Source organism: Odocoileus virginianus, chromosome 14 (assembly GCF_023699985.2).
Source record: "Odocoileus virginianus isolate 20LAN1187 ecotype Illinois chromosome 14, Ovbor_1.2, whole genome shotgun sequence".
In the NCBI taxonomy this organism is placed as follows: domain Eukaryota; kingdom Metazoa; phylum Chordata; class Mammalia; order Artiodactyla; family Cervidae; genus Odocoileus; species Odocoileus virginianus.
In genome coordinates, this window is record NC_069687.1 from 37686255 (window position 1) to 37713002 (window position 26748).

Below are 26748 nucleotides of genomic sequence, written 5' to 3' on the forward strand. Positions count from 1 at the left end.
GACACGACAGAGCGACTAACACACACACAAAGATAAATGAAAGTGTAAAATTATGTATTTAACTGGACAAGTTCAAGTTCAGTTACTCAGTCATGTCTGATTCTTTGCAACCCCATGGACTGCAACACGCCACACTTCCTTGTCTATCATCAGTTCCCGGAGCTTGCTCAAACTCATGTCCATTGAGTCGGTGTTGCCATCCAACCATCTCATCCTCTGTTGTCCCCCTCTCCTCCTGCTTTCAATCTTTACCAGCATCAGGGTCTTTTCCAATGAGTCCATTCTTCACATCAGGTGGCCAAAGTCTTGGAGCTTCAGCATCAGTCCTTCCAATAAATATTCAGGACTGATTCCCTTTAGGATTGACAGGTTTGATCTCCTTGCAGTCCAAGGGACTCTCAAGAGTCTTCTCCAATACCACAGTTCAAAAGCATCAATTCTTCAGTGCTCAACTCTCTTTATGGTAAAACTCACACCCATACATGACTGCTGGAAAAACCTTAGCTTTGACTAGATGGATGTTTGTCGGCAAAGTAATGTCTCTGCTTTTTAATATGCTATCTAGGTTGGACATAGCTTTTCTTCCAAGGAGCAAGGGTCTTTTAATTTCATGGCTGCAATCACCATCTGCAGTGATTTTGGAGCCCAAGAAAATAAAGTCTGCTACTGTTTCCATTGTTTCCCCATCTATTTGCCATGAAGTGATGGGACTGGATGCCATGATCTTAGTTTTTTGAATGTTGAGTTTCAAGTCAGCTTTTTAACTCTCCTCTTTCACTTTCACCAAGAGGCTATTTAGTTCTTCTTCGCTTTCTGCCATAAGGGTATTGCCATCTGCATATCTGAGGTTATTGATATTTCTCCCAGCAATCTTGATTCCAGCTTTTACTTCATTTAGCCCAGCATTTTGCATGACGTACTCTGCATACAAGTTAAATATGCAGGGTGATAATATACAGCCTTGATGTAGTCCTTTCCCAATTTGGAACCAGTCCATTGTTCCATGTCCAGTTCTAATTGTTGCTTCCTGATCTGCATATAGATTTCTCTCAAGGCAGGTCAGGTGGTCTGGTATTCCCATCTCTTTAAGAATTTTCCACAGTTTATTGTGATCCACACAGTCAAAGGCTTTAGTGTAGTCAATGAAGCAGAAGTAGATGTTTTCTTGGAATTCTCTTGCTTTTTCTATGATCTAGCAGATATTGGCTATTTGATCTCTGGTTCCTCTGCCTTTTCTAAATCCAGCTTGAACATCGAGGAGTTCTTGGTTCACGTACTGTTGAAGCCCCACTCGGAAAATTTTGAGCATTACTTTGCTAGTGTATGAAGTGAGTCCAATTGTATGGTAGTTTGAACATTCTTTGACATTGCCTTTCTTTGGGATTGGAATTAAAGCTGATCTTTTCCAGTCCTATGGCCACTGCCGAGTTTTCCTATATTTGCTGGCATATTGAGTGCAGCACTTTCACAGCATCATCTTTTAGGATTTGAAATAGCTCAACTAGAATTTCATCACCTCCACTAGCTTAGTTTGTAGTGATGCTTCCTAAGGCTCACTTGACTTCCCATTCCAGGACATCTGGCTCTAGGTGAGTGATCATACCATCATGGTTATCTGGGTCATTCAGATCTTTTTTGTGTAGTTCTTCTGTGTATTCTTGCTCTCTTTTCTTAATATCTTCTGCTTCTGTTAGGTCCATACGGTTTCTGTCCTTTATTGTGCCCATCTTGCATGAAATGTTCCCTTGGTATCTCTAATTTTCTTGAAGAGATCTCTAGTCTTTCCCATTCGATTATTTTCCTCTATTTCTTTGCATTGATCCCTGAGGAAGGCTTTCTTCTCTCTTCTTTCTATTCTTTGGAACTCTGCTTTCAGATGGGTGTATCTTTCCTTTTCTCCTTTGCCTTTAGCTTCTTTTCTTTGCTCAGCTATTTGTAAGGCCTCCTCAGACAACCATTTTGCCTTTTTGCATTTCTTTTTCTTGCGGGTGGTCTTGATCACTGCCTCCTGTACAATGTCACGAACCTCCATCCATAGTTCTTCAGGGACTCTATCAGATCTAATCCCATCAATCTATTTGTCACTTCCCCTATATAATTATAATGGATTTGATTTAGGTCATACCTGAATGATCTAGTGGTTTTCCCTACTCTCTTCAGTTTAAGCCTGAATTTTGCAATAAGGAGTTCATGATCTGAGTCACAGTCAGCTTCTGGTCTTGTTTTTGCTGACTGTGTAGAGCTTCTCCATCTTTGGCTGCAAAGGATATAATCAATCTGATTTTGGTATTGGCCATCTGGTGATGTCCATGTGTAGAGTTATCACTTTTTGTGTTGTTGGAAGAAGGTGTTTGCTATGACCAGTGCATTCTCTTGGCAAAACTCTGTTAGCCTTTGTCTTACTTCATTTTGTACTCCAAGGCCAAACTTGCCTATTATTCTAGATATCTCTTGACTTCCTCCTTTTGCATTCCAGTCCCCTATGATGAAAAGGACAATTTTTTTCGGTGTTAGTTCTAGAAGGTCTTCAAAGTCATTGTAGAACTGTTCAGCTTCTTCGGCATTAGTGGTTGGGGCATAGACTTGGATTACTGTGATAGTGAATGGTTTGCATTGGAAATGAACAGAGATCATTCTATCATTTTTGAGATTGCACCCAAATATTGTAATCCAGACTCTTTTGTTGACTGTGAGAGCTACTCCTCATTTAACAGGAAGCTCCTTATTTTCTTTTGATTTTAAAAGAAATCCATTAGTATTAGAGAATCAAGTGTGAGGGTGCAGGAGACATAAGAGAGGCACGTTTGATCCCTGGGTCAGGAAGATCCCCTGGAGGAGGGCATGGCAACCCGCTCCAGTATTCTTGCCTGGGCAATCCCATGGACAGAGGAGCCTGGTGGGCTACAGCCAATAGGGTCACAAAGAGTCAGACGCAACTGAAGTGACTTAGCATGCATGCACGGATGGCAGTCTCCCTATATAACCAAAAGTAAAGCAACAATTTTGTACACCAATTGTGTAAGATGGCAACACATTACATATTTTTTCTTTTTTTTAAAAATTATTTATCTTTGGCTGCACTGGGTCTTTGTTTGCTTCAAGGAGGATTTCTCTAGTTGCAGCGCATGGGCTTCTCATTGCAGTGGCTTCTCTTGTTGCCAAGCGTAGGCTCTAGGACCCACAGACTTCAGTAACTGTGCTTCCCAGCCTCCAGAGCAGAGGTTAGTAGTTGGGGCACGAGGGCTTACTTGCCCGCAGCATGTGGATTCTTCCTGGGCCAGGAATTGGACCAGGAATTGAACCCACGTCCCCTGTGTTGTCAGGCAGATTCTTAACTACTTGACCATGAGGGAAGTCCTAACTTTCTTTTGTAAAGGTAAATGCACGCACATGAAAGAAAAAAAGTAAACCATGTAAAAGAGTAATGAAAAACACACACCTTTTTCTCATTCCAATTCCCAATCCAACAACTCCCCTCCCCAGGGGCAATAGCTATTGCTAGTTTCTCAGGCATACCCTCCTGTTTCTCATTTTTTAAAAATATTTTTATTTATTTATTTGCTGCTCTGGGTCTTTGTTGCTGCAGGTGGAATCTTTAATTGTAGCATGGAGGTTCTAGTTCCCTGACCAGGGATCAAACCTGGGCTCTGAGGAAGGAGTCTTATCTACTCAACTACCAGGGAAGTCCCCTTATACTTCTGGTATCACATTATGTATACTCTGCTGACCTCTTAACAATATTTCTTGGATATCATAACTCATTCTTTTTTTTTACAAAAGCACAGTAATCCATTATTTTTGTATATGTATGTAGTGTATCTTATTCAACTGATCCCTTCTGATGGGCATTAATGCAGTGTCTTTACTATTTACTCTACTATGTACAATTACTGTAAAACAATGCAGCAGTGAATATGTATTTTTATATTCAAAATATGTGTGTCAATACACAAAGACAGACGTATCCTACACACGTATAGGATAAATTTTAGAAGTAAAATAGCTGAGACAAAGATTACATACCCTTGTACTTTAATAGCTATAGCCAAATTGTCCTCCAAGGAATTGTACCAATTTATATCCTCAGTACCAATGAATACAAGCTCCTGTTTCCCTCCCTAACCAGTGCATTATAATTTTTTTAGTAGTTTCTAAATATAGTACAAAATCTAATTTCGGGGACTTCCTTGGTGGTCCAGTGGTTAAGACCCTGCCCTTCCACTGCAGGGGACATGGATTCCATCTCTGCCTGGGATCTAAGATCCTGCATGCCATGCAGCATGGCAAAAAAACTCACATAATTTCAGCATAGTTTTGATGTCTATTTCTTTGGTTGTGAGATTGGGCATCTCTTTGTATGATACAAAGCCATTTGTATTTTCTGTGAAATGTCTGCTCAGGCTCTCTGTCACTTTCTTTTGGAATATTGTTTTCTTTCTTATTAATTTGTAAAAAATAGTTCCTTATTTAGAAAATTAGCTCTTTGTCTTTCATGTGCATTGGAAAGTTTTCTCTACCAGTTTATCATTCAGTTTGCTTTGTTTTTTTATGATACACTTTTAGCAATGGAAAGTTATAATTTTAAAAAATTATTTTATTGAAGTATAGTTGATTTACAATGTTGTGTTAACAGAAAGTTATAATTTTATTTAGTCAGACAGTATTTTATTTTATGGTCTTCTCTGAGATCATTAAAAAGTTTCTGATTTTTTTCTAGTATTTTATGGTTTCATTTATTTTGCATTTATTTGGTGATTTATTTTGGAATTTATTTGAGAGTAGGTATGAGATAGGGGTTCAGTTTTTTCTAGTTGGCTTGCTAGCTCTCCTAACAAGTTGAGATTCATTCTCAATACAATCCCACAGCACTATTTGCAAAACTGTAACAACTTTATTATCTGATCTAAACAGATAATTAAAGTCTCTGGACTTTAAGGCAAGACAATTGATTCAAGGCCACTGTGTAAAAAATTTAATGTGTGGATATAGGGGATGTAATCCAAAATAGAGCCTGCCTACACTTGGCATTCGTGTCAGATCCCTCCTCCCTCTCGCTGAATTAGAAAGGCAGGAGGCAGCAGTCCCTGGGGGCGCCTGAAGTCAATCAGGTAGCAAGTCTAAAGCTCCATTGTAAATCCCAGGCCACAGTGAATCTCAAGATATAGACCCCAAAGTGAGAGAGTTGGGGAACCAGGAAAGCAGAGAAGCCCTGGCCAAGCAGTGCCCCAGGGAGTTGGAGGGCAATCCCAGGAGGCATGAGGCCTGGGTGCTTGGGGAGACTTGATCCCCTGAACGGGGCAGGTAGGAGGAAGATTTTGAATTTCTTTTTTTTTTCCCCTCTCTCTTTTTTTTTTTTTAAACTTTGTTTTAATTGGAGGCTAATTACTTTACAATATTGTGGTGGTTTTTGCCATACATTGACATGAATCAGTCATGGGTACACATGTGTTCCCCATCCTGACCCACCCTCCCACCTTCCTCCCCATCTCATCTCTCAGGGTCATCCCAGTGCACCAGCCCTGAGCACCCTGTCTCATGCATCAAAGCTGGACTGGTGATCTATTTCACATATGATAATATACATGTTTCAGTGCTATTCTCGCAAATCATCCTCCCCTCACCTTCTCCCACAGAGTCCAAAAGTCTGTTCTTTACATCTGTGTCTCTTTTGCTGTCTCACATATAGGGTCATTGTTACCATCTTTCTAAATTTCATATTTATGTGTTAATATACTGTATTGGTGTTTTTCTTTCTGATTTACTTCACTCTGTATAATAGGCTCCAGTTTCATCCACCTCATTAGAACTGATTCAAATGCATTCTTTTTAATAGCTGAGTAATATTCCATGGTGTATATGTACCACAGCTTTCTTATCCATTCGTCTGCTGATGGACATCTAGGTTGCTTCCATGTCCTGGCTATTATAAACAGTGCTGCGATGAACATGGGGATACACATGTCTCTTTCAGTTCTGGTTTCCTTGGTGTGTATGCCCAGCAGTGGGATTGCTGGGTCATATGGCAATTCTACTTCCAGTTTTTTAAGGAATCTCCACACTGTTCTCCATAGTGGCTGTACTAGTTTGCATTCCCACCAACAGTGTAAGAGGGTTGCCTTTTCTCCACACCCTTTCCAGCATTTATTGTTTGTAGACTTTTTGATAGCAGCCATTCTGACCGGCGTGAGATGGTACTCATTGTGATTTTGACTTGCATTTCTCTGATAATGAGTGATGTTGAGCATCTTTTCATGTGTTTGTTAGCCATCTGTATGTTTTCTTTGGAGAAATGTCTGTTTAGTTCTTTGGCCCATTTTTTGATTGGGTCGCTTATTTTTCTGGAATTGAGCTGCAGGAGTTTCTTGTATATTTTTGAGATTAATTCTTTGTCAGTTGCTTCATTTGCTATTATTTTCTCCCAATCTGAGGGCTGTCTTTTCACCTTGCTTATAGTTTTTATTGTGCAAAAGCTTTTAAGTTTAATTAGGTCCCATTTGTTTATTTTTGCTTTTATTTCCATTACTCTGGGAGGTGGGTCATAGAGGATCCTGCTCTGATTTACGTCAGAGAGTGTTTTGCCTATGTTTTCCTCTAGGAGTTTTATAGTTTCTGGTCTTACATTTAGATCTTTAATCCATTTTGAGTTTTTTTTGTGTGTATGGTGTTAGAAAATGTTCTAGTTTCATTCTTTTACAAATGGTTGACCAAAGATTTTGAATTTCTAAGCAGTCCTGTAGCAATTCTCAGTCATATGGGGGAATTCAAGCTAAGCTTTTCCCTACAAAAGAAGGCGGGACCAGGAATCCTATTGCCCACTAGAAGGTAGCTTGGGTCTTGAAAATGTGGAGTGAAATATGCTGTCGGAATAACTCAAGTAAATGTTGTAATAGTGTTGTGTTTGTACTAAGTCACTTCACTTGTGTCCGACTCTTTGCAACCCTCTGGTCTATAACCGGCCAGGCTCCTCTGTCCATGGGATTCTCCAGGCAAAAATACTGGAGTGGGTTGCCATGCTCTCCTTCCCGATGTAGGAATCGAACCTGTGTCTCTTGCATCTCCTACACTGGCAGGTGGGTTATTTACCACTAGTACCACCTAGGCAGCCCCATTATCTGTCTATAAATAAAAATATTCACCTGTACTAGATAGATCATACCTGAATATAATGATCGATGACTGGGTAAGTTAATTCATTCCTTCTTCACCAAATGTGTATCAAACAAATGCCAAGGACTGGACTGAGCCCTGGGAGCTGGAAGAATAAGGTGCAGGTTCCTGCCTCCAGGTGCTTATCCAGTTGGGGTACAAGTAGGTCGGCAACGGTGACAGCACCATGGTGAAGTGCTTGGAGGGATGAAGGCCTGGAGTCCTGCAGAAGGCCCAGGAAGGGCATAGAGCCAATCTGCAGGAACACCAGGTGATCAAGCGCTGCATCTTGTCGGAAGGCTGTACTCTCTTTGTGACAGCGAAACTAAAGTTTCTTACAGAATTACTGGGTTGACCAAAAAGTTCATTTGGGTTGGCCAAAAAGTTCATTTGGGTTTGACCAAATGTTCATTCCATAACATCCTATGGAAAAGCCAAAGGAAACCTTTTGGCCAACCCAATACAATTGTTACCCCACTTCCTGTCGGGGTGGTCTCGCTCTGTCAGGAATCTGAGGAGATCTTCATAGCACTTCTTCATCTGAAGTACAGGGGTGTTCTCAGAGGGTCTGTGAACCCATAAAGCTGGATGCAGACTTTGTGTGGGTGCTTCTTCCTGGAGGTAGGGTCACAAACTTCTTTAGAATCTCCAAGGAGTATGCAACTTCAGAAGGCTTAAGAACAAGTGACTTAGATTTTCCTCAAGCGGATCAAGGCTCTTTTTATCTTAAAAAATATTTTTTAAAAAACCCTAATCACTCTTGGGCCTTCCCAGGTGGCGACAGTGGTAACGAACCCTCCTGCCAATGCAGAACATATAAGAGATTCGGGTTCAATCCCTGAGTGGAAAGATCCCCTGGAGGAGGGCATGGCACCCCACTCCAGTATTCTTGACTGGAGAATCCCATGGACAGAGGAGCTGGGGTCAGTCCATGGGGTCACAAAGAGTCAGATATGACTGAAGTGACTTAGCATGCATGCAACCAGACTCTAGCCTGGAGATGTGTGTGGTTATTGGTACCTGGCCCCTTTATCCTTCGTCCAGCTTCTCCTCCCCCATGTAGGAACAGGCACAGTGCTGGCAGCAACCTCCTCTTTCCTGTCCTTATTTCTCTTTATTCAGCAACCCCATACTTACACACAATAGCAATGTAAACCATGCTGTACCTAATTGTAATAATTCGATATCATCAAACAGAATTGGGAATTCCCATCTCCAAGGCAGTTTCTCATGTTTTTGCTCAGGTTTTGTTTCAGAATGCTTAAGTCCAAAAATCAAGTTCAACACACATTTAGTGAACACTTTCTTTATACAGGACATCATGCTCCATGCTGAGAAAGACAGGAGAGGAGCAGGATACACAGGGGAATTAAACCCCATTCCCACCTTCAGGGAAAGGAGACCCATTGGAAACTGTACAGAGTGCTGTGGGGATCCAGAGAGGAAGTGATTATTTCTTCCTGGAGGCTACATAGAAGAAAGCATGAAGATACCCCAGCTGGGCAATATTGCTCATCACAGAGGATGCCATAGACAATTGTCCTCCAGTGACATTACCCTGTTTCTGAACCTTTAAAATAAGCTGCTGGGCCTGTAGACTCACTGCTGATAGAAATCCTAGAAAATAAGCCTCGGAGAAAAATTGGCCTGCATTGTAGAATACCTGTCTTCCAGGATGGTCCAGTGGTAAAGAACCTGCAGGAGGCACAAGAGACTCAGGCTCCATCCCTGGGCCAGGAAGATCCCCTGGAGCAGGAAACGGCAACCTACTCCAGATTCTTGCCTGGAGAATCCCGTGGGCAGAGGAGCCTGGTGGGCCACAGTCCGTGGGATTGCAAAGAGTCAGGCTCAACTGAGTGACTGAGTATGCACATGCATGCACAAAGAATACTACAGAAAGAAAGAGCAGGAGCAGCCCCTATAGGAAAAGTCCTACGAGAACATACAGGGTTAAGGGAATATTTGTTGTTGTTGTTCAGTCACTAAGTCATGTCAGACTCTTTGCGACCCCAGGGACTGCAGTCTGCCAGGCTTCCTGTCCTCCACTGTCTCCTGGAGTTTCCTCAAACTCATGTCCATTGAGTTGATGATGCCATCCAACTATCGCATCCTCTGTTGCCTGCTTCTCCTCCTGCCCTCAAACTTTCCCAGCATCAGAGTCTTTTCCAATAAGTTGGCTCTTTGCATCAGGAAATACATTGTTATTTGAGTCAATGTAAGAACTTTTGAAAATGAATATTAATAGGAAATCTTTATCATCATGACTATTATATAATTTTAAAAGTCTCGCTTTAAAGCAAGCCAAGGCAACCTGAATATTTCCCTAAACATCAAGAAAAAGAAAAATTGTTTTACTAGAAACAAAAATAGAGATGTCATTTTGCTAGAAATACTACAGCCTGTGAGGGATTTTCTGAAATGTTGACAGGTGTGTTTGTGTGCATGTACATTTTCTTCTGACTAAATCATATGTGATCAAGCATTTACTATGATATGAGTCAGAACTGAAATGTGTAGATGCTTTTCAATTGTTGCTTCCCCAGCAGTTCTGCATTCATTATCAATGCTGTCCAATGTGTTAACACGGGCCAATGTATTTTCTTATTCTCTATTCTTAGGATGAATCAGCACCCACCAAATTTTTGAGACCGCTCACGGCTTAGAGGCAAGCTCGTCTAAATTAAGGCCGGCTAAGGTGGCATTGCAGGGATTTAATCCTCTAGCTGCCCGTGTGACCGGAAGGCTGATTTGCAAGTTTCTTCTTTCCTGGAGTCTGGATTGTCAGGTCTCCCGGGACCCGCGACTTGACAGCAAAAGTGCAAAATGAAGAAGATCAGAGATAAGCGCCAGCAGCGGGGACCTGGGGGCCTGCTGGGGGCTTTTACACACCAGGGCAGAAGATTCTCTGACCATCAAAGGAAATAGCAAACTGGAGCCTCTGTTTTGGGACGGAGCCACCTACCACAGAGCATCGGCACAGCCCGCCAGAAAGTTCTTGGAGCCTGAGCAAGGCTAGGGTACCTGGATGTGTGCCTGATGGTCCAGTTAGAGTGGGGAAGTTCACTGTAAAGGAAGGTGTGAAATGTCTCAAGTGAGGTGGGTGGCTTTGGGCTTGGCTGGGTAGGCAGTGCTGGGGTTGGTCTCTGCCTTCGGCTGACTGAAGCCCAGAAGGGGGTTTGCGCATCCAGGAGTCTTTGCCCAGCTCTCAAGGACACAGGGCCCTTATAGCCTTTTAAGTCCCATCTCCCGTCCCCCTTGGGCCCTTCTGCTCCTCCCCATCCTGCCCCTGCTCGGTGCCTCTGCTGAGATGGAGCGGTGAGCCTGCCGTGGACGATGACTGCTGTGTTTGTGAATGGAGGCGGCCTGGTGAATCCCCACTGTGCCAGATGGGGTCGGCGGGAGAGCGAGGAGAGTGGCTGTCAGACGGAGTTGGCCAAGGAGGACGAGGAGGGAGAGCCTCGCCAGCTGACGCCCTTTGAGAAGCTGACCCAGGACATGTCCCAGGATGAGAAGGTGGTGAGGGAGATCACTCTGGGCAAGCGGATCGGCTTCTATCGCATCCGAGGGGAGATCGGAAGTGGGAACTTCTCCCAAGTCAAGCTGGGGATTCACTCCCTAACCAAAGGTAGGAACTGACCTCTGTGGGTGATGTCTAGGGTGTGGGGACCTGGTTTGGGGGGCGGGTTAGGAGTCTGGGGCCAGGGAAGCCGGTGAGCAGCATCACTGAGTCCCTGCTAAGGGCAAGCATTAGGGCAGCTGCTGTCCGTCATTATCGCAGTTCATTTTCACAGTGATGGTATGAGCTCAGTGTTTTTATTTTCACTTTGTAGATAAGGAAACTAAGATCCGAAGGAGTCTAGTGTGGCTTTAGCAGTTTCATCTTAGATGATTTTGACTCCAAAAACTCTTCTGCCATACCGGGCAGGTGAACTCAAACACTGAGGGTGTTCTCTCCAGTTCTGCCTTCGAGAAGCCGAGTGCAGTGTGGCTTGGTTCCAAGGCCACCCATGTTCCAAGTCCTTATTTGTAACGTCTGTCTGTATCTGTGTGTCAATACCAATGGCACAGGGACCCTCCCAGATGGTCAGTGGATAATGGGGTCCAGCCCTTCCTCCTTACCTGAGGCTGCAGCCTCTGTGAGGTTTGGGGAAAAGGCACTTGATCTCAGGATCTTCTCTGCTTCGTCTGCCCTGCACCAGTCCTCACTGTTGTTAGCTCCTTGCTTTCTACAACAGACCCATGCTTGCTTGACTGCTGGCCCCTCTGGGCTCTAGACCAGAAGTGCCCACTCCGCTGGCCTCAGGAGCTGTGAGGAGAACCCACGTGGGCACTTCTCCAAGTTACCTGGAACTTAGCTAAGCTTGGCGATCGACATAATGGCGTTACAAGGCAGAAAAAGAACACCTGCAATTCAGTATCATCTATGGACTTTCTAAAGCCCACGGGCTCTGCTGTCTCCCTGCAAGTCCCATACTGACATTTATTCTCCTTGGACCCAGGCTGCCACCACGTCTTCAAGGGTGTTCTTTCTTATTTTAGAATTTTCTTGTCTCTTCTCTAACCTCCAATCCCACTCCACTCTCATCCCTGTTGGATCCCTATAGAGAAAGCACCATACACCCCCTTCCCCCCACAATCCCGCGCCCACACACACACCCAAGTCACTGCAGCTTTAGGTCCCCTTCTGTCTTGCTCTGAGCCTAAGTGTCTGGGTTCATGCCTTCACATCTTGGCTACTTATCTTACCTACCTGGGTGCATGACAGCATTGCTTGGGTTCCTCACTGACAGAATGCAGCCAGGAGCACTGATTACATAAAAGTAAATCGCACGCACGCACATGTGTGTGTATGTATGTGTGTGTGTTAGTTGCTCAGTCATGTCTAACTCTTTGCAACCCCATGGACTGTAGCTGTCCAGGCTCCTCTGTCCATGGAATTCTCCAGATCTTGTGTGTGTGTGTGTGTGTGTGTGTGTGTGTGTGTGTGTGTGTGTTAGTTGCTCAGTCATGTCTGACTCTTTGCAACCCCATGGACTGTAACTGTCCAGGCTCCTCTGTCCATGGAATTCTCCAGGCAAGAATACTGGGGGTGGGTTGCCATTTCCTTCTCCAGGGCATCTGATCTTCCCGACCCAGGGATCAAACTTGGGTCTTCCATATTCAGGCAGATTCTTTACCGTCTGAACCACCAGGGAAGCCTATAGGATTTAAATCTAAATTAGGATAGATGTTGCTTTTCAATGGTCTAGAGGAAGAGTGAAGGGCAAAAGAATTCTTCAGTGGTCTAGAGCAAGAGTGAGGGGCAAAAGATAAAACACATAGGGAGAGATGAGGGGCTGGAGATTGAGACAGCAGTTGGAAGACTTAATCAGGAAGGGGAGACAAGAAATTGCATAAAGGCAAACCAGGAGAGGAGTTCAGAAAGGAGAGAGTACCCAGGGTGGCAGACAGGACACAGGGGCTGATGTCTGAGCAAAGCCTACTGGATGTGGCCAACTTGGAACTCTTTCCTGAATGTGGGTTCAGATACTTGATTCTAGTGGAGAGGAATCAAGAGAGAGTGGAAAGAATGTGGGCTTCAGAAACAGACAAATCTGAAAACATGGGCTTCAGAGCATGGGCTTCAAATCCTTGTTCATTCACTTGCTAGGTATCTGACTTTGTGCATATTATACTCATTCTTTTGGTCCTCAGTTGCCTTAGCTATAAAACAGAGATAATGATTCTTAGAATTGTTAGGAAAATTAGGAATAACATAAACTACATGGAACATAGTAGCCACTCAATATATGGTAGCTATCACTGTGCACGTCTATTTTTTACTTAAACTTATTACAGATGGGAATTTGATATTAATGTCTTGAAAACCTATGAATAGAAGATAGTGGTAAAAGTAATACAAGGCAAACAAATTTCAAAGTTGTATTTATTTTTCCAGCTTTATTGAGATGTAATTGATGTACAACATTGTTTAAGAGTACAACGTTCTGATTTTATATATGTATATCCTGCAAACTGATTACCTGGATAAGGTTATTTAACACATTCACCCCCTCATGTACTTACAATTGTGTGTGTGTATAGTGAGAACTTTTAAAATCTATTCTCTTAACAACTTTCAAAAAATTGTAATGGGAGGATTCTCTGGCAGTCCAGTCGTTAAGACTCCACATGTCCACTGCAGGGGATACGAGTTCAATCCCTGCTGAGGGAACTGAGATCCCACAGGCCATCCAGGGCGGCCAAATTTTCTTTTCAATTTTAACAATATTTTATTTAATACCCTATGTCCAAACTATTGTCATTTCAACATGTATCCAATATAAGAAATTACTAGTGTGATATCTTACATTAAAAAAACATTTTTAAAGGAAACCTAACAAGTGACTGAAAGTAATTTAAAACATGCCAAAAACCCATCTGAGTTTCTCTTTACCTTACTTAGGAGAGTTGAGGGAGAACTCTTAACTGATACTCTTAACTCTTAAATGATATGAAAATACCGTTTTTATGCTGTGGTTCGGTGCTATTTAAGGCTGTTTCCTTGCACTAAAATCACTGCATGCCCCACAAGTGTTCAAGGTTCCGCTTTGGGAGACACTGACCTCATCTCATCCTCCTGTGTTTTACAAATGGGAGTAATAGAGGTTCAGGAGTGGCTGTCCTGAGGTCACAGACAGAGGCAGGGTTAGAACTCAGCTTCCTTTTTTGCTGCATCCAAGCTGCCTTGGGATTTCGGTGCAGTGACGGGGTGACTCGTGTGCAGGGGATCTTTGTGGCCCCACAGCAGGGTGGTGGAGCCAGGTTTCAGGAATGGAGGTTATCCTCTCCACCTCTCCTTTCTCTGGGGCCACATGGTTTCTCATTTCTACTTCATACTTCTTTCTGCAGAGTGGTTTTCTGTGCTTAATTATCCAAAAGCACATCACCAACAATAAGTGTTTCCCAAACCTACGTAATCTCTCAGCTTTATTGCCCATCTCCATCCGACCAGCCTCATCCTATTGCAGCTCAGAATTTAAAGAGCGAGAATATAAGTGCTCGCTGGCCAGCCAGTGATGGGCCACCGCTGAGTCAAGGGCCTGCCTGCTTCAAGTCAGTGGCAGCCCCTAGGGTCCCATGGCCCACCTCACTGTCAGAAAAGCCCAGAGTCCAAAGAAGCATCCCTGAGAAGGGAGAGCACATCATCATCACACATCATCACAGAGACTGTAACCAGCTAAGCAGGGAACTGCCACTAGCCAACGGCAGCATAGCATCTAATTCTGTAGACAGTGTTATGTGAGGAGGGCAGAAGAAAGCGGATCAACGACAATTGGCATTTACATAGTGACTGCCTTCTCGAATGCCAAAGGCTACTTGCCTGTCGTGTTACAGATTTAACTTAATTCTAGTCCTTTGGACTTCAGAGAGCGTGGCTTTTCCTGCTTGTGCTGACGGTGCCTCCGTGGCCTCACTGTCATGCTCTCCTCACTCCTAACCCTCCACAGAGGAGCCTTGTTATCAAAGGTTCAGTGTTATCCTCTGTTTATGGAACGGTATGGGGGCAAAGGAGGGAAAGACAGGCAAAGGAAAAACCAGTTCAACAAGTTCAACGTATAAACAAAGCCAGAAAATGTAACGGCAGGTCACTGCACACCTGTACAGATGCAACAGGAAAATGAATCCTGGACTTCACCTCCTGACTTGCAGACTTGTGCCCTGATGGCCTCATCCTGGTCCCATGCTCATCTCTCCTCTGGTTCTCCCGGAACAGAGCCCAGGAAAGAATAGGAAGGTGAGAACAAAAGGAACTGAGAGTGTGAAGAAGGGGGACCCAGATGCAAATTGATGTGAGGATGAAGATAGAGCCGGGCAGTTTATGTATTAGGAAGCAAGAACTCAGGGAGGATGACAGAGTGAAGACCAGAATACTGTGGGACTTCCCTAGTGGTCCATTGGCTAAAACACCCCACTTTCAAGGCACGGGGCTCGGGTTTGATCCCTGGTCAGGAAACTAAGGTCCTAAATGCCAAAACTAAGAGTTCACATGACGCAGCTAAAGATTCTGCAAGATTGAGGGCAGGAGGAGAAGGGGGTGACAGAGGATGAAATGGTTGGATGGCATCATTGACTCAATAGATGTGAGTTTGAACAAACTCCAGGAGATAATGAAGGACAGGGAAGCCTGGATTTCTGCAGTCCATGAGGTGGCAACAAGTAGGACATGACTGAGTGACTGAACACCAATGCTGCAGTTAAGACCTGGTGCAGAGTCAAATAAATAAAGAATTTTTTTTTAAAGGACTGTGACTTGTGACAAGGAGGAGGACATTAGGCTACCTGGAGGGGACTGGGATAGAAAGACAGAGGGACATTCCTCTAAAATCTTCACCTCTATAATGGGAGAAGATTCATCAGGGAGTGGTTTAGCCTTGCTGGGAATTCCAAATACCCTGTCCCATTACCAAGCCGTGTCAGATGACATCATCTGAAGAGCTATTTGTTTAAATGTGGTTCCCATACAAAGCCAGCTGGCCCCAAACTGTCATTAGGTTTTCTAGGAAACGTGGACAATCTGGATAATATCACAGAGTAGATTGCAGGGAAGTGGAAGGTTTCAGTGCTGGGGGTAGCTCCCAGGACAGTGGTTTATAAAAAGGCGCCTGCTGCTCATGATCCCTAGAGAGAAGGCTCCATACAGACCTCCCACTGGCTGGAGTTTATTTTTATAGCTAATGGCTCAGATTCTCTTGGGCCTTGCAAGTAGATAGGGCAGGCTGAAACCACCACAAGTCCCCTTTTAGCTGATGAGAAATTTCTCAAAAGAGATGACACACTCGGCTTCTGAATATTTTATGTCCCATCTGTTGCCTCAAACAAAAGCAACAGCGGCCACAGTGCCTGGCCCTTTCTCTGATGCTGACATTCCTGACCCCTTCTTCCCTGCCTTCTTCTCTGTCACTCTGGTCTCATGTTCCTAGAGCCCTTCCTCCTTCTTTCTTGATTTATTTATTCATCGGTTCATTCATTCTTTTTAAAAAAAAGTATAATTAACTCTCCCGTGCCTTGCAGAGGTGAATAAGATACAGTTCTTGCTGGACAGGAACTCTCAGTAAGTAATGGAGATAAACAGGAAACAGTTGACAAGTGCTGTCACAGGGTGAGGGACAAAGGGTGTGCCCGACCGTACCTGAGATCAAGAAAGGGTCAGCTGATCAGGAAAGGCTGTGTTATGTCTTGAGGCTTGCGGAGAAATGATACAAGGGGAAGGGGGATGGCAGGCAGAGAGAGATGTAAAGTGAATGGAGGTATGAGCCAGAGTGAGGAGTGTTTGGAGATTTAAAAGTAATTCAGTGAGGGGGACTTCCCTGATAGTTCCATGGCTAAGATTCTGCGCTCTCAATGCAGGGGCTCAGGTTCAATCCTTGGTCAGGGAGCTAGATCCCACCCCCTGCGACTAAAGATCCTGCTTACTGACAAAAATCAAAGATCGCGGGTGCCACAACTGAGACCCAACACAGCCAAATAAATGAATGAAAAGTGAAAGTGTTAGTTGCTCAGTCATGTCTGATTCTTTGTGACCCTATGGACTGTAGCCCACCAGGCTCCTCTGTCCATGGAATTCCCCAGGCAAGAATACTGGAATGGGCTGCCATTCCCTTCTCCAGGGGCTCTTCCTGACCCAGGGATTGAACCCGCATCTCTTGTATCTTTTGCATTGGCAGGTGGATTCTCTCACCACTGTGCCCCCTAGGAAGCCCCCAAAGTGATTAACTATTAATTATTTTAGTGAGGAAAGTGAACTGAAGTTGAAGCTTGCCAAGAGTCAGGGATGTCAGAACAAAATATTAGTCTAGTGGTCCAGACGAATGACGATGTCCACCTCAACTAAGGAAGTGACAGTGAGGATGGAGAGAAGAGGACGCATTTGAAGACTCTTTCAGAATATTGGAAAACCTGTGGTCGACTGCATGGGGGAGAAGGAGGAGGGGACAGGCAGGGGAAGAATTAAAAATGTCTCCCAGGTTTCCAGCCTCAGTGACTTATACTGAATAGTGACTACTGGAGAAGTGGATTTGAGAGTGCAGATTTAGAAGCCCTGACTTAGAGATACACAGAGGTCATGAAGTAGAGGAGCTGAACGACCATCTTGGAGCCCAAGAGAAAGTATGAATGAATGATAAAGGTTTGGAGCCTAACAAATCCAGATAGAGTGAAGGTCTTGTGTGTCCTGGTCACAGGCTCCTTGGTGTCAGACACTGTGTCTTACAGATCCTCAGGCTTCCCAACCACGTGCAGTATAAGTAATAAACATTCAAACAATACTTGGTGAATGAAGTCAGTATAACAACGTCCTCTGAAAATCCAGCAGTAATGAGAAGAGATGTGGGAGGGAGCCATGCCTGGCAGTTCTCTCTGGTGGGTTCCTATGCTGTAATCTCCCAGGAGAACAGAGCTGGAAAGACTCACACAGGCTCTAGTAAAGCTTAACCAATAAGGCCTACTGGTGTTTATTTTTTTATTGTATTTTTAAAAATTTATTTTTATTTATTCGGCCACATCGAGTCTTAGTTGCTGCACTGGAATCTTTAGTTGCAGCACGTGGGATCTAGTTCTCCAACCAGGGCTTGAACCCGGGCCCCCTGCAGTGGCGGCACAGAATCAGCCACTGGGCCACCAAGGAACCCCCCACTGGTTTTTAAAGGCAATCCCTCCTCTTGGGTACATTCATTAAAATGGCAATTTAAAATGATGCTCACCATGGAATATTACTCAGCCATTAAAAAGAATTCATTTGAATCAGTTCTAATGAGATGGATGAAACTGGAGCCCATTATACAGAGTGAAGTAAGCCAGAAAGATAAAGACCATTACAGTATACTAACGCATATATATGGAATTTAGAAAGATGGTAACGATAACCCTATATGCAAAACAGAAAAAGAGACTACAATGTATAGAACAGACTTGTAGACTCTATGGGAGAAGGCGAGGGTGGAATGTTTTGAGAGAACAGCATCGAAACATGTATATTATCTAGGGTGAAACAGATCACCAGCCCAGGTTGGGTGCATGAGACAAGTGCTCGGACCTGGTGCACTGGGAAGACCCAGAGGGATGGGGTGGAGAGGGTGGTGGGAGGGGGGACCAGGATGGGGAATACATGTAAATCCATGGCTAATTCATTTCAATGTATGACAAAAACCACTACAATATTGTAATTAGCCTCCAACTAATAAAAATAAATGAAAAAAAAACTAAAAAAAAAAAAAACTGTTTTGGAAAAATGAAAAAAAATAAAATAAAATGATGCTTGCTGGGTGCAACTAGAGATTATTGTACTAACTGAAATAAGTCAGAAAAAAGAAAGACAAATAATGTATGATATCACTTTTCTGTGGAATCTAAAATATGATGCAAATGAACCTGTCTGTGAAGCAGAAACAGACTCATAGACGTAGAGAATAGACTTGTGGTTACTGGAGGGGTAGGGTAGGGAAGGGATGGACTGGGAGTGTTATTACACATCCCAAACAGGTGAATAAACAAGGTCCTACTGTATGACACAGGGGACTACATTCAGTGTCCTAGGATAAACCAAAATAGAAAAGAATATTAAAAATAATTAAAATAGAGTATGCCTCGGTCGCAGCTCGGGCGCCGGCGCGGGGTCGCGAAGTGCAGGCCGCCGCGCCACTGTCCGGCATGATGGGCTGGGGTCCCGCAGCTCCCTCCTCCTCGCTCCAGCGCCATGGAATGCCTGCGGAGCCTGGCCCAGCTCCTGCCCCACGTGGTGGGGCTGCCCAGGCGCAGCCTGTGCGCTCTGGCCTTGGGCCTGACCCCAGGCACTCGCCCCGTCGTCGCCTACGGCCGCGCCACCGAATTGCTCGGAAGGAGGCGGGCCGCACCGCTGTGCTGGCCCCGCCGGCTCCCCATGACAGGTGAAATTTACCGGAATAGAACTTCTGATGTGTCTCAAGCCACTTTAGCCAGTGTATCCCCGGTGTTTACTGTGGTGAAATCATTGTCTACCAGGAACACTTAAGACAATCAGTTGATGCTATTTGAAATAATGTGAGTTCCTTTACAAGACAAAATTTGACAAAGAAGGAAAGGTGACTTCTTTTGAAAGGAAGAAAACTGACTTATATCAAGAATTAGGTCTTCAAGCCAGAGATTTGAGGTTTCAGCATTTAATGAGCATCACAACCAGAAACAATAGGATTATCATGCGAATGGAGTATTTGAAAGCTGTGATAACTCCACAGTGTCTTCTGATACTCGATTACCGTAATTTGAACTTGGAGCAGTGGCTTTTCCGGGAGCTCCCTTCACAGTTGGCTGGAGAGGGCCAACTTGTCACATACCTTTTACCTTTTGAGTTTAGAGCTATAGAAGCACTCCTGCAGTATCGGATCAACACCCTTCAGGGGAAACTTAGCATTTTGCAACCACTGATCCTTAAGACATTGGATGCTTTAGTGGATCCCAAACATTCTTCCGTAGACAGAAGCAAACTGCACATCTTGCTACAAAATGGCAAAAGCCTGTCAGAGTTAGAAACAGATATTAAAATCTTCAAAGAGTCCATTTTGGAGCTCTTGGATGAAGAGGAGCTGCTGGAAGAGCTCTGCCTGACAAAGTGGAGTGACCCGTGAGTCTTTGAAAAGAGCGGCGCTGGGATTGACCATGCAGAGGAGATGGAGTTGCTGTTGGAGAACTACTACCGATTAGCTGAGGATCTTTCCAACGCAGCTCGGGAACTCAGGGCACTGATCGATGATTCACAGAGTATCATATTCATCAATCTGGACAGCCACCGTAATGTGATGATGAGGTTGAACCTACAGTTGACCATGGGAACCTTCTCTCCTTCGCTCTTTGGGCTAATGGGAGTTGCTTTTGGAATGAATTTGGAATCTTCCCTTGAGGAGGACCATAGAGTGTTCTGGCTGATCACAGGAATTATGTTTATGGGAAGCGGCCTCATCTGGAGGCGCTTGCTGTCATTCCTCGGACGACAGCTGGAAGCTCCGCTGCCACCTCTGATGGCCTCTTTACCTAAGAAGACACTGCAGGCAGACAGAAGGCTGGAAATGAAACACAGTTTCAGGCCGGATGGACTTGGATCAGGCAGGGGTGTCCTAACAAATCGTTAGGAATAACCCAATGGAAACTGAACTATTTTTTATGGTAGTCACAGGGAAATTCTAGTATCTTTTTATTATTTTATGGAATCAGAGACTTGAAAGAAAATCACTGACACTTAAATTATAATGTCTGATGATAAAAATATTATGGCAGTCAAGGTACTAGAACTTAATTGTATTTTTGTGCTTGCTTTGTAAAAGACCAAAATTCTATTTCCTACAAACTTAAAAGACTGTTTTTATAGATGTAAGACATGGAGAGATTAACTTAATCCAGGATTAGATTGTGGTATTGATTTTATTTAATTTATACATGTTAACAAAACTGCAGCCTTATGCCAAATGAAGCCTGGAAACTTGACAAATCTGTAGTTGTGAGATTAGGTAACCACAGTTCTTACTGTAAGGAATCATGTTCTTGTGAATTTCCTGACTCTCAGGTGAAAAAGCTAGCATAATATATATTAACCATAAACTTTAAATAAAAAATAAATAAATAAAAATAATGAAAATATGTGTACAAGTCATTTTGCTATACAACAGAAATTAACACGATATTGTCAATCAACTGTGCTTCAGTTACAAAATAAATCAAAGGGACTTCTCTAGTGGTCTAGTGGTTAAGACCCTGCCTGCCAGTGCAGGCAATGTGCCTTACAGCAGCTTAGTCCCAGCACCACAACTACTGAGCCCGTGCACTCTAGAACTCTCGAGCTGCAACACGAGAAGCCACCACAATGAGAAGCTCACACACCAAATCGAAGACCAGCCCCCACTCCCTGCAACGAGAGAAAGCCTGAGCGCAGCAATGAAGATCCAGTGCAGCCAAAAAAATAAAATGAATATAGATAAAATTATGTTTTCTTGCTTTAAGAATAGTTATTGGCTTTGGTGAATCCATCCTAAGAAAAAGTCCAGAATTACTATAACAAAAGAATGTTCTATATTTATAATGCAAAAGACTAAAAATAATTTATATGATCCAACGATACAGGCATGCTCAAGGACATTAAAGCATATATACTGGATGGAAGTCACACAAATATTAAAAAAATCACGATTATGGGGAGTCTGTAGTAACATGGAGGATGCCTGGGACATGATAGTAAATGAAAAAGAAAAATTTTACTTCAATGGGGATACTTATCCTGGGCTCTTGTGAGCATTAAATGAGATCATTTATTCAACAAATATTTGTTGATCACCTCCCATGTAACAGGCAGTTTTCTAGGGACTGGAAATACAGCAGTGAACAAAATAGGTAATGGTCTGTCCTGTGGAGCTTATGCTCCCGGGGAGAGAGACAGACAAATGTGAGCCAGGAAAATATTCATTATGTTATGTAGTGATAAGAGGCAAGAAGGAAGATAGAGCAGAGGGAAGGAGGTGGAGCCTTGGGGACTGCAGTTTTAGACAAGATGCCCAGGGACAGCCTTCCTGAGGATCGCTGATCCTCAGTCCAGTGATCACTGAACTGAAGAGAATGAGGAAATTGGCCACGGGGCCCATGGGGGAACGTGGTCAGGCAGAGGGGACAGTCCGCAGAAGAGCATCAAGGTGGAGAGTGCCTGTAATACTCTAGAAATGGCCGAGGCAGGTCGTAGCAGAGAGCAGCAGGGACCAGATTATGGAGGGCTAGTGTGCAATACAGCATTGTCAGGACTTTGGCTTTTCCTGCAAGGGAAACCAGAGCCCTTGAAGGGAGCAGAGAAATGATGCGACCTGGCTTATGCTTAATAGGATCACCCTGGCTGCTCTGTTGAAAATAGGCTGCAAGGGGTCAGAGGCAGAAAAGGAGAGATCAGCTGGGAGCCTATCAGAATAATCCAGGCAAGAGAGAATGGTGGTTTGGGCCAGGAAGAGGGCAGTGAGAGGCTGAGAAGGGGCTGGCTTTTGGCTATATTTAGAAGTAGAGATAATAGGATTTGCTGACAGATTGAAAGTGGAGTGTAAAAGAGAAGAGTCAAGTACTCAAGGTTTTTGACTGCAAGGATAGTTTCCATTTACCAAAACTGGGAAGACTAGGAGGAACGGATTTGGGGTGGAAGAGATCAGTATTCAATGTACACGTTGGACGTGCCTATTACACAAGGACAGTAGAGGCTGTTGGTGCCTCACTTGTGCCTCTTTGGGTCTTACCATCTCAGTGCATGCAAGCCAGACCTTTGTCGCTCATCTCTTTGCCTCTGGGCTTTCTCTAGCTGCTGAGGTGCTTTTCCTGCATGCATGGGAGGCCAAAAATACAGGGGAATTAACATCTGTCAAGAGCATCCAACAACCAGTTACTGGCAGTAGTTGATGTACCCCCGCTCTCTCACTCTTCTCATAGTAAGACTCAAATGATAACTTGCAGCAGGATTTTTGGAGGATGGAGGGAACAACAAAAACAACAAAAAACCCCACAGAAAAATGAAGCAGTCAGGTCCATAAACCTTATGGATCAGTTTATTAAAGGGTAACTTACTCATAAGGTGGGAGCAGGATTGGACAGACAATGATCTGGAAGCATTTGTAGGATGTACTCTGCACTGCAGGGCCACTGGGACAATTTTAGAGCTAACCTAGGATATGGGGTTACGTATGCGCTTAAAACAGGAAGTGTGTTCCTAAATCAAGATGATTGAAAAGGTAATGAGTCTTGTGGGAATATGTCAGCAAAAATCTTTATCATTATTTGGGAACTAACAGAGCATAGAGGCCATCTGAACTTAACAATCCTTAAACAATATCTATGGGGTAAAAAATCCGCCTGCCAATGCAGGAGACCTGGATTTGATCCCTGTGTTGGGAAGATCCCCTAGAGAAGGAAATGGCAACCCACTCTCATATTCTTGCCTGGAGAATCCCATAGACAGAGTAGTCTGGCAGGCTACAGTCCATGGGACACAAAGAGTCAGACACAACTTAGTGACTAAACAACAATGTTAACTACAAAGCTCTTGACAACAGAAAAGTAATTTACTGCATGGTGAAGTCCTGGATAGGGTCAGTGGAAGGACAGGAGGAATTGTATGGGCCCAGGATGGTGTCAGTTATGCCAACAGTCATGCAGAATTAACTGATAACTTGCTTAGTAACACATCCTTAATTGGCTGCCTTTCCTTTCCTCTCTCACTTCCTCATTCTTCCACCACTGTTTGCTGGTACAGTTGTATCATTCCTAATCAACTGTTTGCAGTTGAATCACCACCTAATGACCTGCTCCGGAACGCAAACTGAGGCAACCCCATGGAGAGGTCTTATAGGCAGGTGTATTTATGCACCTGGGATCACCGAGGAAATGATTGTAGAGATGGCTGAGGACTAAGCCTTCAGGTGTCCAACATTTAGAGGCTGGGCAGATGAAAAGAACACAGCAAAGGAGCCTTAGAAGAAGTGGCGGGAGGTAGGAGGAAAACCAAGAGTGTGTGTTTTCTCAGAAACTAAGTGACAAAAATGTTTCTAGGAGGACGGATGAAGCCTGAGAACTGGCCATTGTTTTTAGCAACTTGGAGGTCATCGGTGACCCTGAGAAGAGCATTTTTAGTAGCATTATCTCTTAGGTTCAAGATATAACGAGGGTGGGACTTCCCTCGTGGTCCAGGGGTTAAGCATCTGCCTTGTAATACAGTGACACGGGTTTGATCCCTGGTTGGGGGACTAAGATCCCACGTGCTGAGGGGCATCTAAGGCAGCATGCCACAACTAGAGAAGCACGTGTGCTGCAAAGAAGAGCCCGAGTGCCGCAACTCAGATTTATTTGGCAACTCAGCCAAATAAACAGATAAATTAAAAAAAAATATAGTGGGAGAACCGGAGACAGTGACATAGAACCAACTCTCTAAGGGAGCTTTTCTATACAGAGAATGAGAAAAAGAGGTCTAATGCTGAAGGGGGAAGTGAGGTCAAAAGAGGTTTTTCTGTGGCTTCTCAAAAACTTTTAAAGATGTTCAGTGTACATAAATACAAAAATGAAGGTTTTAAATCTGAAATATTCAGTTAAATGAATTTTCCAAACTAAAAAAGACCTATATAACCACCACCAAGTTCAAGAGAAAACATCCCCAGTACTTCAGAGGCTCCCCATCCCCACTTCTATTTACTACATCCCCATGTATAACTGGGCTCTCCTGGTGGCTCAGTAGTAAAGAATCCACCTGCCAATGTGGGAGACCTGGGTTTGATCCCTGGGTCGGGAAGATCCCCTGGAGAAGGAAGTGGCAACCCATTCCAGTATTCTTGCCTGGGAAATCCCATGGACAGAGGAACCTGGTGGACTATAGTCCATGGAGTCTCAAAAGAGTAGGACATGACATGGCGACTAAACAAGTGTAACCACTATTCTGACTTTTAACATCACAGGTTACCTGTCAAACTTGATGTAAATGACCTCATAGAGTGTGTCTTCTTTTGTCTTATTTCATGTGCTTAATAGTAAATTTGTGAAAACCAGGGACTTCCCTGGTGGTCCAGTGGTTAGGAGCCAACTGCCAGGGTTCCAAGTTCAATCGCTGATGCAAACCGCACAGCACAGCCAAAAAAAAAAAAAAAAATTGGGGGAAAACCATTTCCATTATTTTTGTGTAGTTTAGATGCTTCATTCTTATGCTATACAGCAGCTCATTGTATGAATATATTATAATTTATGCAATCTACTATTGATGAACATGAGGATAGCTTCCAATTTGGGGCTACTATGAATAATGTTACTATGAATATTTTAGTAGTCTTTTGCTAGCGTGTATGTATTTGTGTTGGGAAGATTTTTTGTTTTTTTTTTAGATGGGTAAATAGCATGAGTGTATGCAGATGGAAAAGATTAAGTACAAAGGTTAAAGCTGATGATGCAGGAGAGAAGGAAGAAATTTTGGATGCCTATTCTTGAGTAGATGAGAGTAGATGGAATCTATTCAACACATAGAGGCATCTTAGCCAGGCCTTAGATAGGAGCAGGGACCATTTATCCAGAGGAACAGAAAGGAAGACAGTTTATGAGCACAGATTCAGGTAGGTTGGATGATTTGAGGAAATTCTCTTCTATTGCTTTCTTTAATCAATAAAATAGAAAGCAAAGTTACTCAGCTATGAGCAAGGAGAGAAAGTATTAAAGAACTGATGGGAGAAAAGAAGCCATGAAAGTATCATCTAAAAGTGTAGGAGTGTTATTGGACCAGACAAAGTGTTTACCAGGAGCATTAAAGATGCACCCAAGGTAATAAATCATGAATTCAGAGTGAGACAAACCATCATCATCACTGCATGGGCACATCGCAGAGAGTAAGTGAGAGGCTGGGTGTAACCAGGTATGTTTTAGCTGAGTGAATAGGATGAGAGAGAGCAGAGATGCTGAGGGAACACACAAACCCATGCCAACAACAATAGAGATGCTTCTCCAGCACATGCCCTCATCCTCCCAGTTCCTCAACCCAGAAACCTTGACCTCTTCTTCAACCCTAAACCTTAGCTGAACCCTCCGTCCTACTGACTCCGCCTTCTAAATATCTCACGCTTTCCTAGTTGATTAAGCTGTTGTAATCTGTCTCCCTCATCCGTGTTTATCCACACTGCAGCCAGAAGTGATCTTTTAGAAAATGCAAGCCTGGTCATGTAAGCGAGCTCTGCTTGAAACTTTCTAGTGGTTTCTTTTGGTTACCAGAGGGGAAGGGTGGGGGGCAGGGGGGATAGTTAGGGAGTCTGGGATTGACACTGCTATATTTCAAATGGGTAAGTAACAAGGCCTTACTGTGTAGCACAGGGAACTCTGCTCAATATTATGTAACAACCTAAATGGGAAAAGAATTTGAAAAAGAATGGATACATGCATAACTGAAATCACTTTGCTGTTCAGCTGAAACTAACACAACATTGTTTATCAACTATGTGCTGCCCTGTGCTTAGAGACTCAGTTGTGTCTGAATCTTTGCAACCCGGTGGACTGTAGCCCACCAGGCTCCTCTGTCCATGGGGATTCTTCAGGCAAGAATACTGGAGTGGGTTGCCATGTCCTTCCCCAGGGGATCTTCCCAACCCAGGGATTGAACCCAGGTCTCCCCAGATTCTTTACCGTCTGATCAATTACACTCCATTATAAAATAAAAAAAAAAAAGTAAAGGAGCTTTCCCATGGTTTCTCAATGTCCTTAATCTGAGGTCCAGAATATGACTCAGGGACTTTGGTCCTGACTGACTGTCCAGCTTCATCTTGGCTTATCTTTCCCTTTATTCCCCGTGTGCCAGCTCCACTCTCTGCTTTCAGTTCCTCAGAGGCAGTGGTCTCCAAAGTAGGGTTCATGTACCCCAGGAGGTGCCTAAGTGGGGGTGCCCACTGGAATGAGGGAGGAAAATATTAAAGCCTTTTTAATATTTATTTGTAATTGCCTGGTTTTTAATATCTATGATTACATATATTAACAGTGTGTATATTTATAGTTACAGTTCAGTTACAGTTCAGTCACTCAGTCATGTCCAATTCTTTGTGACCCCATGGACTG

General features: G+C 43.7%; 2 protein-coding genes across 2 annotated transcripts in view; both read left to right on the forward strand.

The window, feature by feature from the left end:
• NIM1K (NIM1 serine/threonine protein kinase) overlaps positions 1–26748 on the forward strand; it is a 75518-nt gene that overhangs the window by 38131 nt on the left and 10639 nt on the right. The window contains exon 2 of the mRNA XM_070476651.1: positions 9765–10771. Coding sequence (XP_070332752.1) covers positions 10480–10771 — 292 coding nt within the window. The 5' untranslated portion in view covers positions 9765–10479. The remainder of the gene's footprint in view (positions 1–9764; positions 10772–26748) is intronic.
• On the forward strand, positions 18643–20551 carry LOC110149743 (magnesium transporter MRS2 homolog, mitochondrial-like). Its single transcript, XM_020912318.2, has 2 exons — positions 18643–19144; positions 19221–20551. The coding sequence occupies exons 1-2, from the start codon at positions 18881–18883 to the stop codon at positions 19785–19787; spliced, it is 831 nt and encodes a 276-aa protein (XP_020767977.2). The 5' UTR covers positions 18643–18880; the 3' UTR covers positions 19788–20551.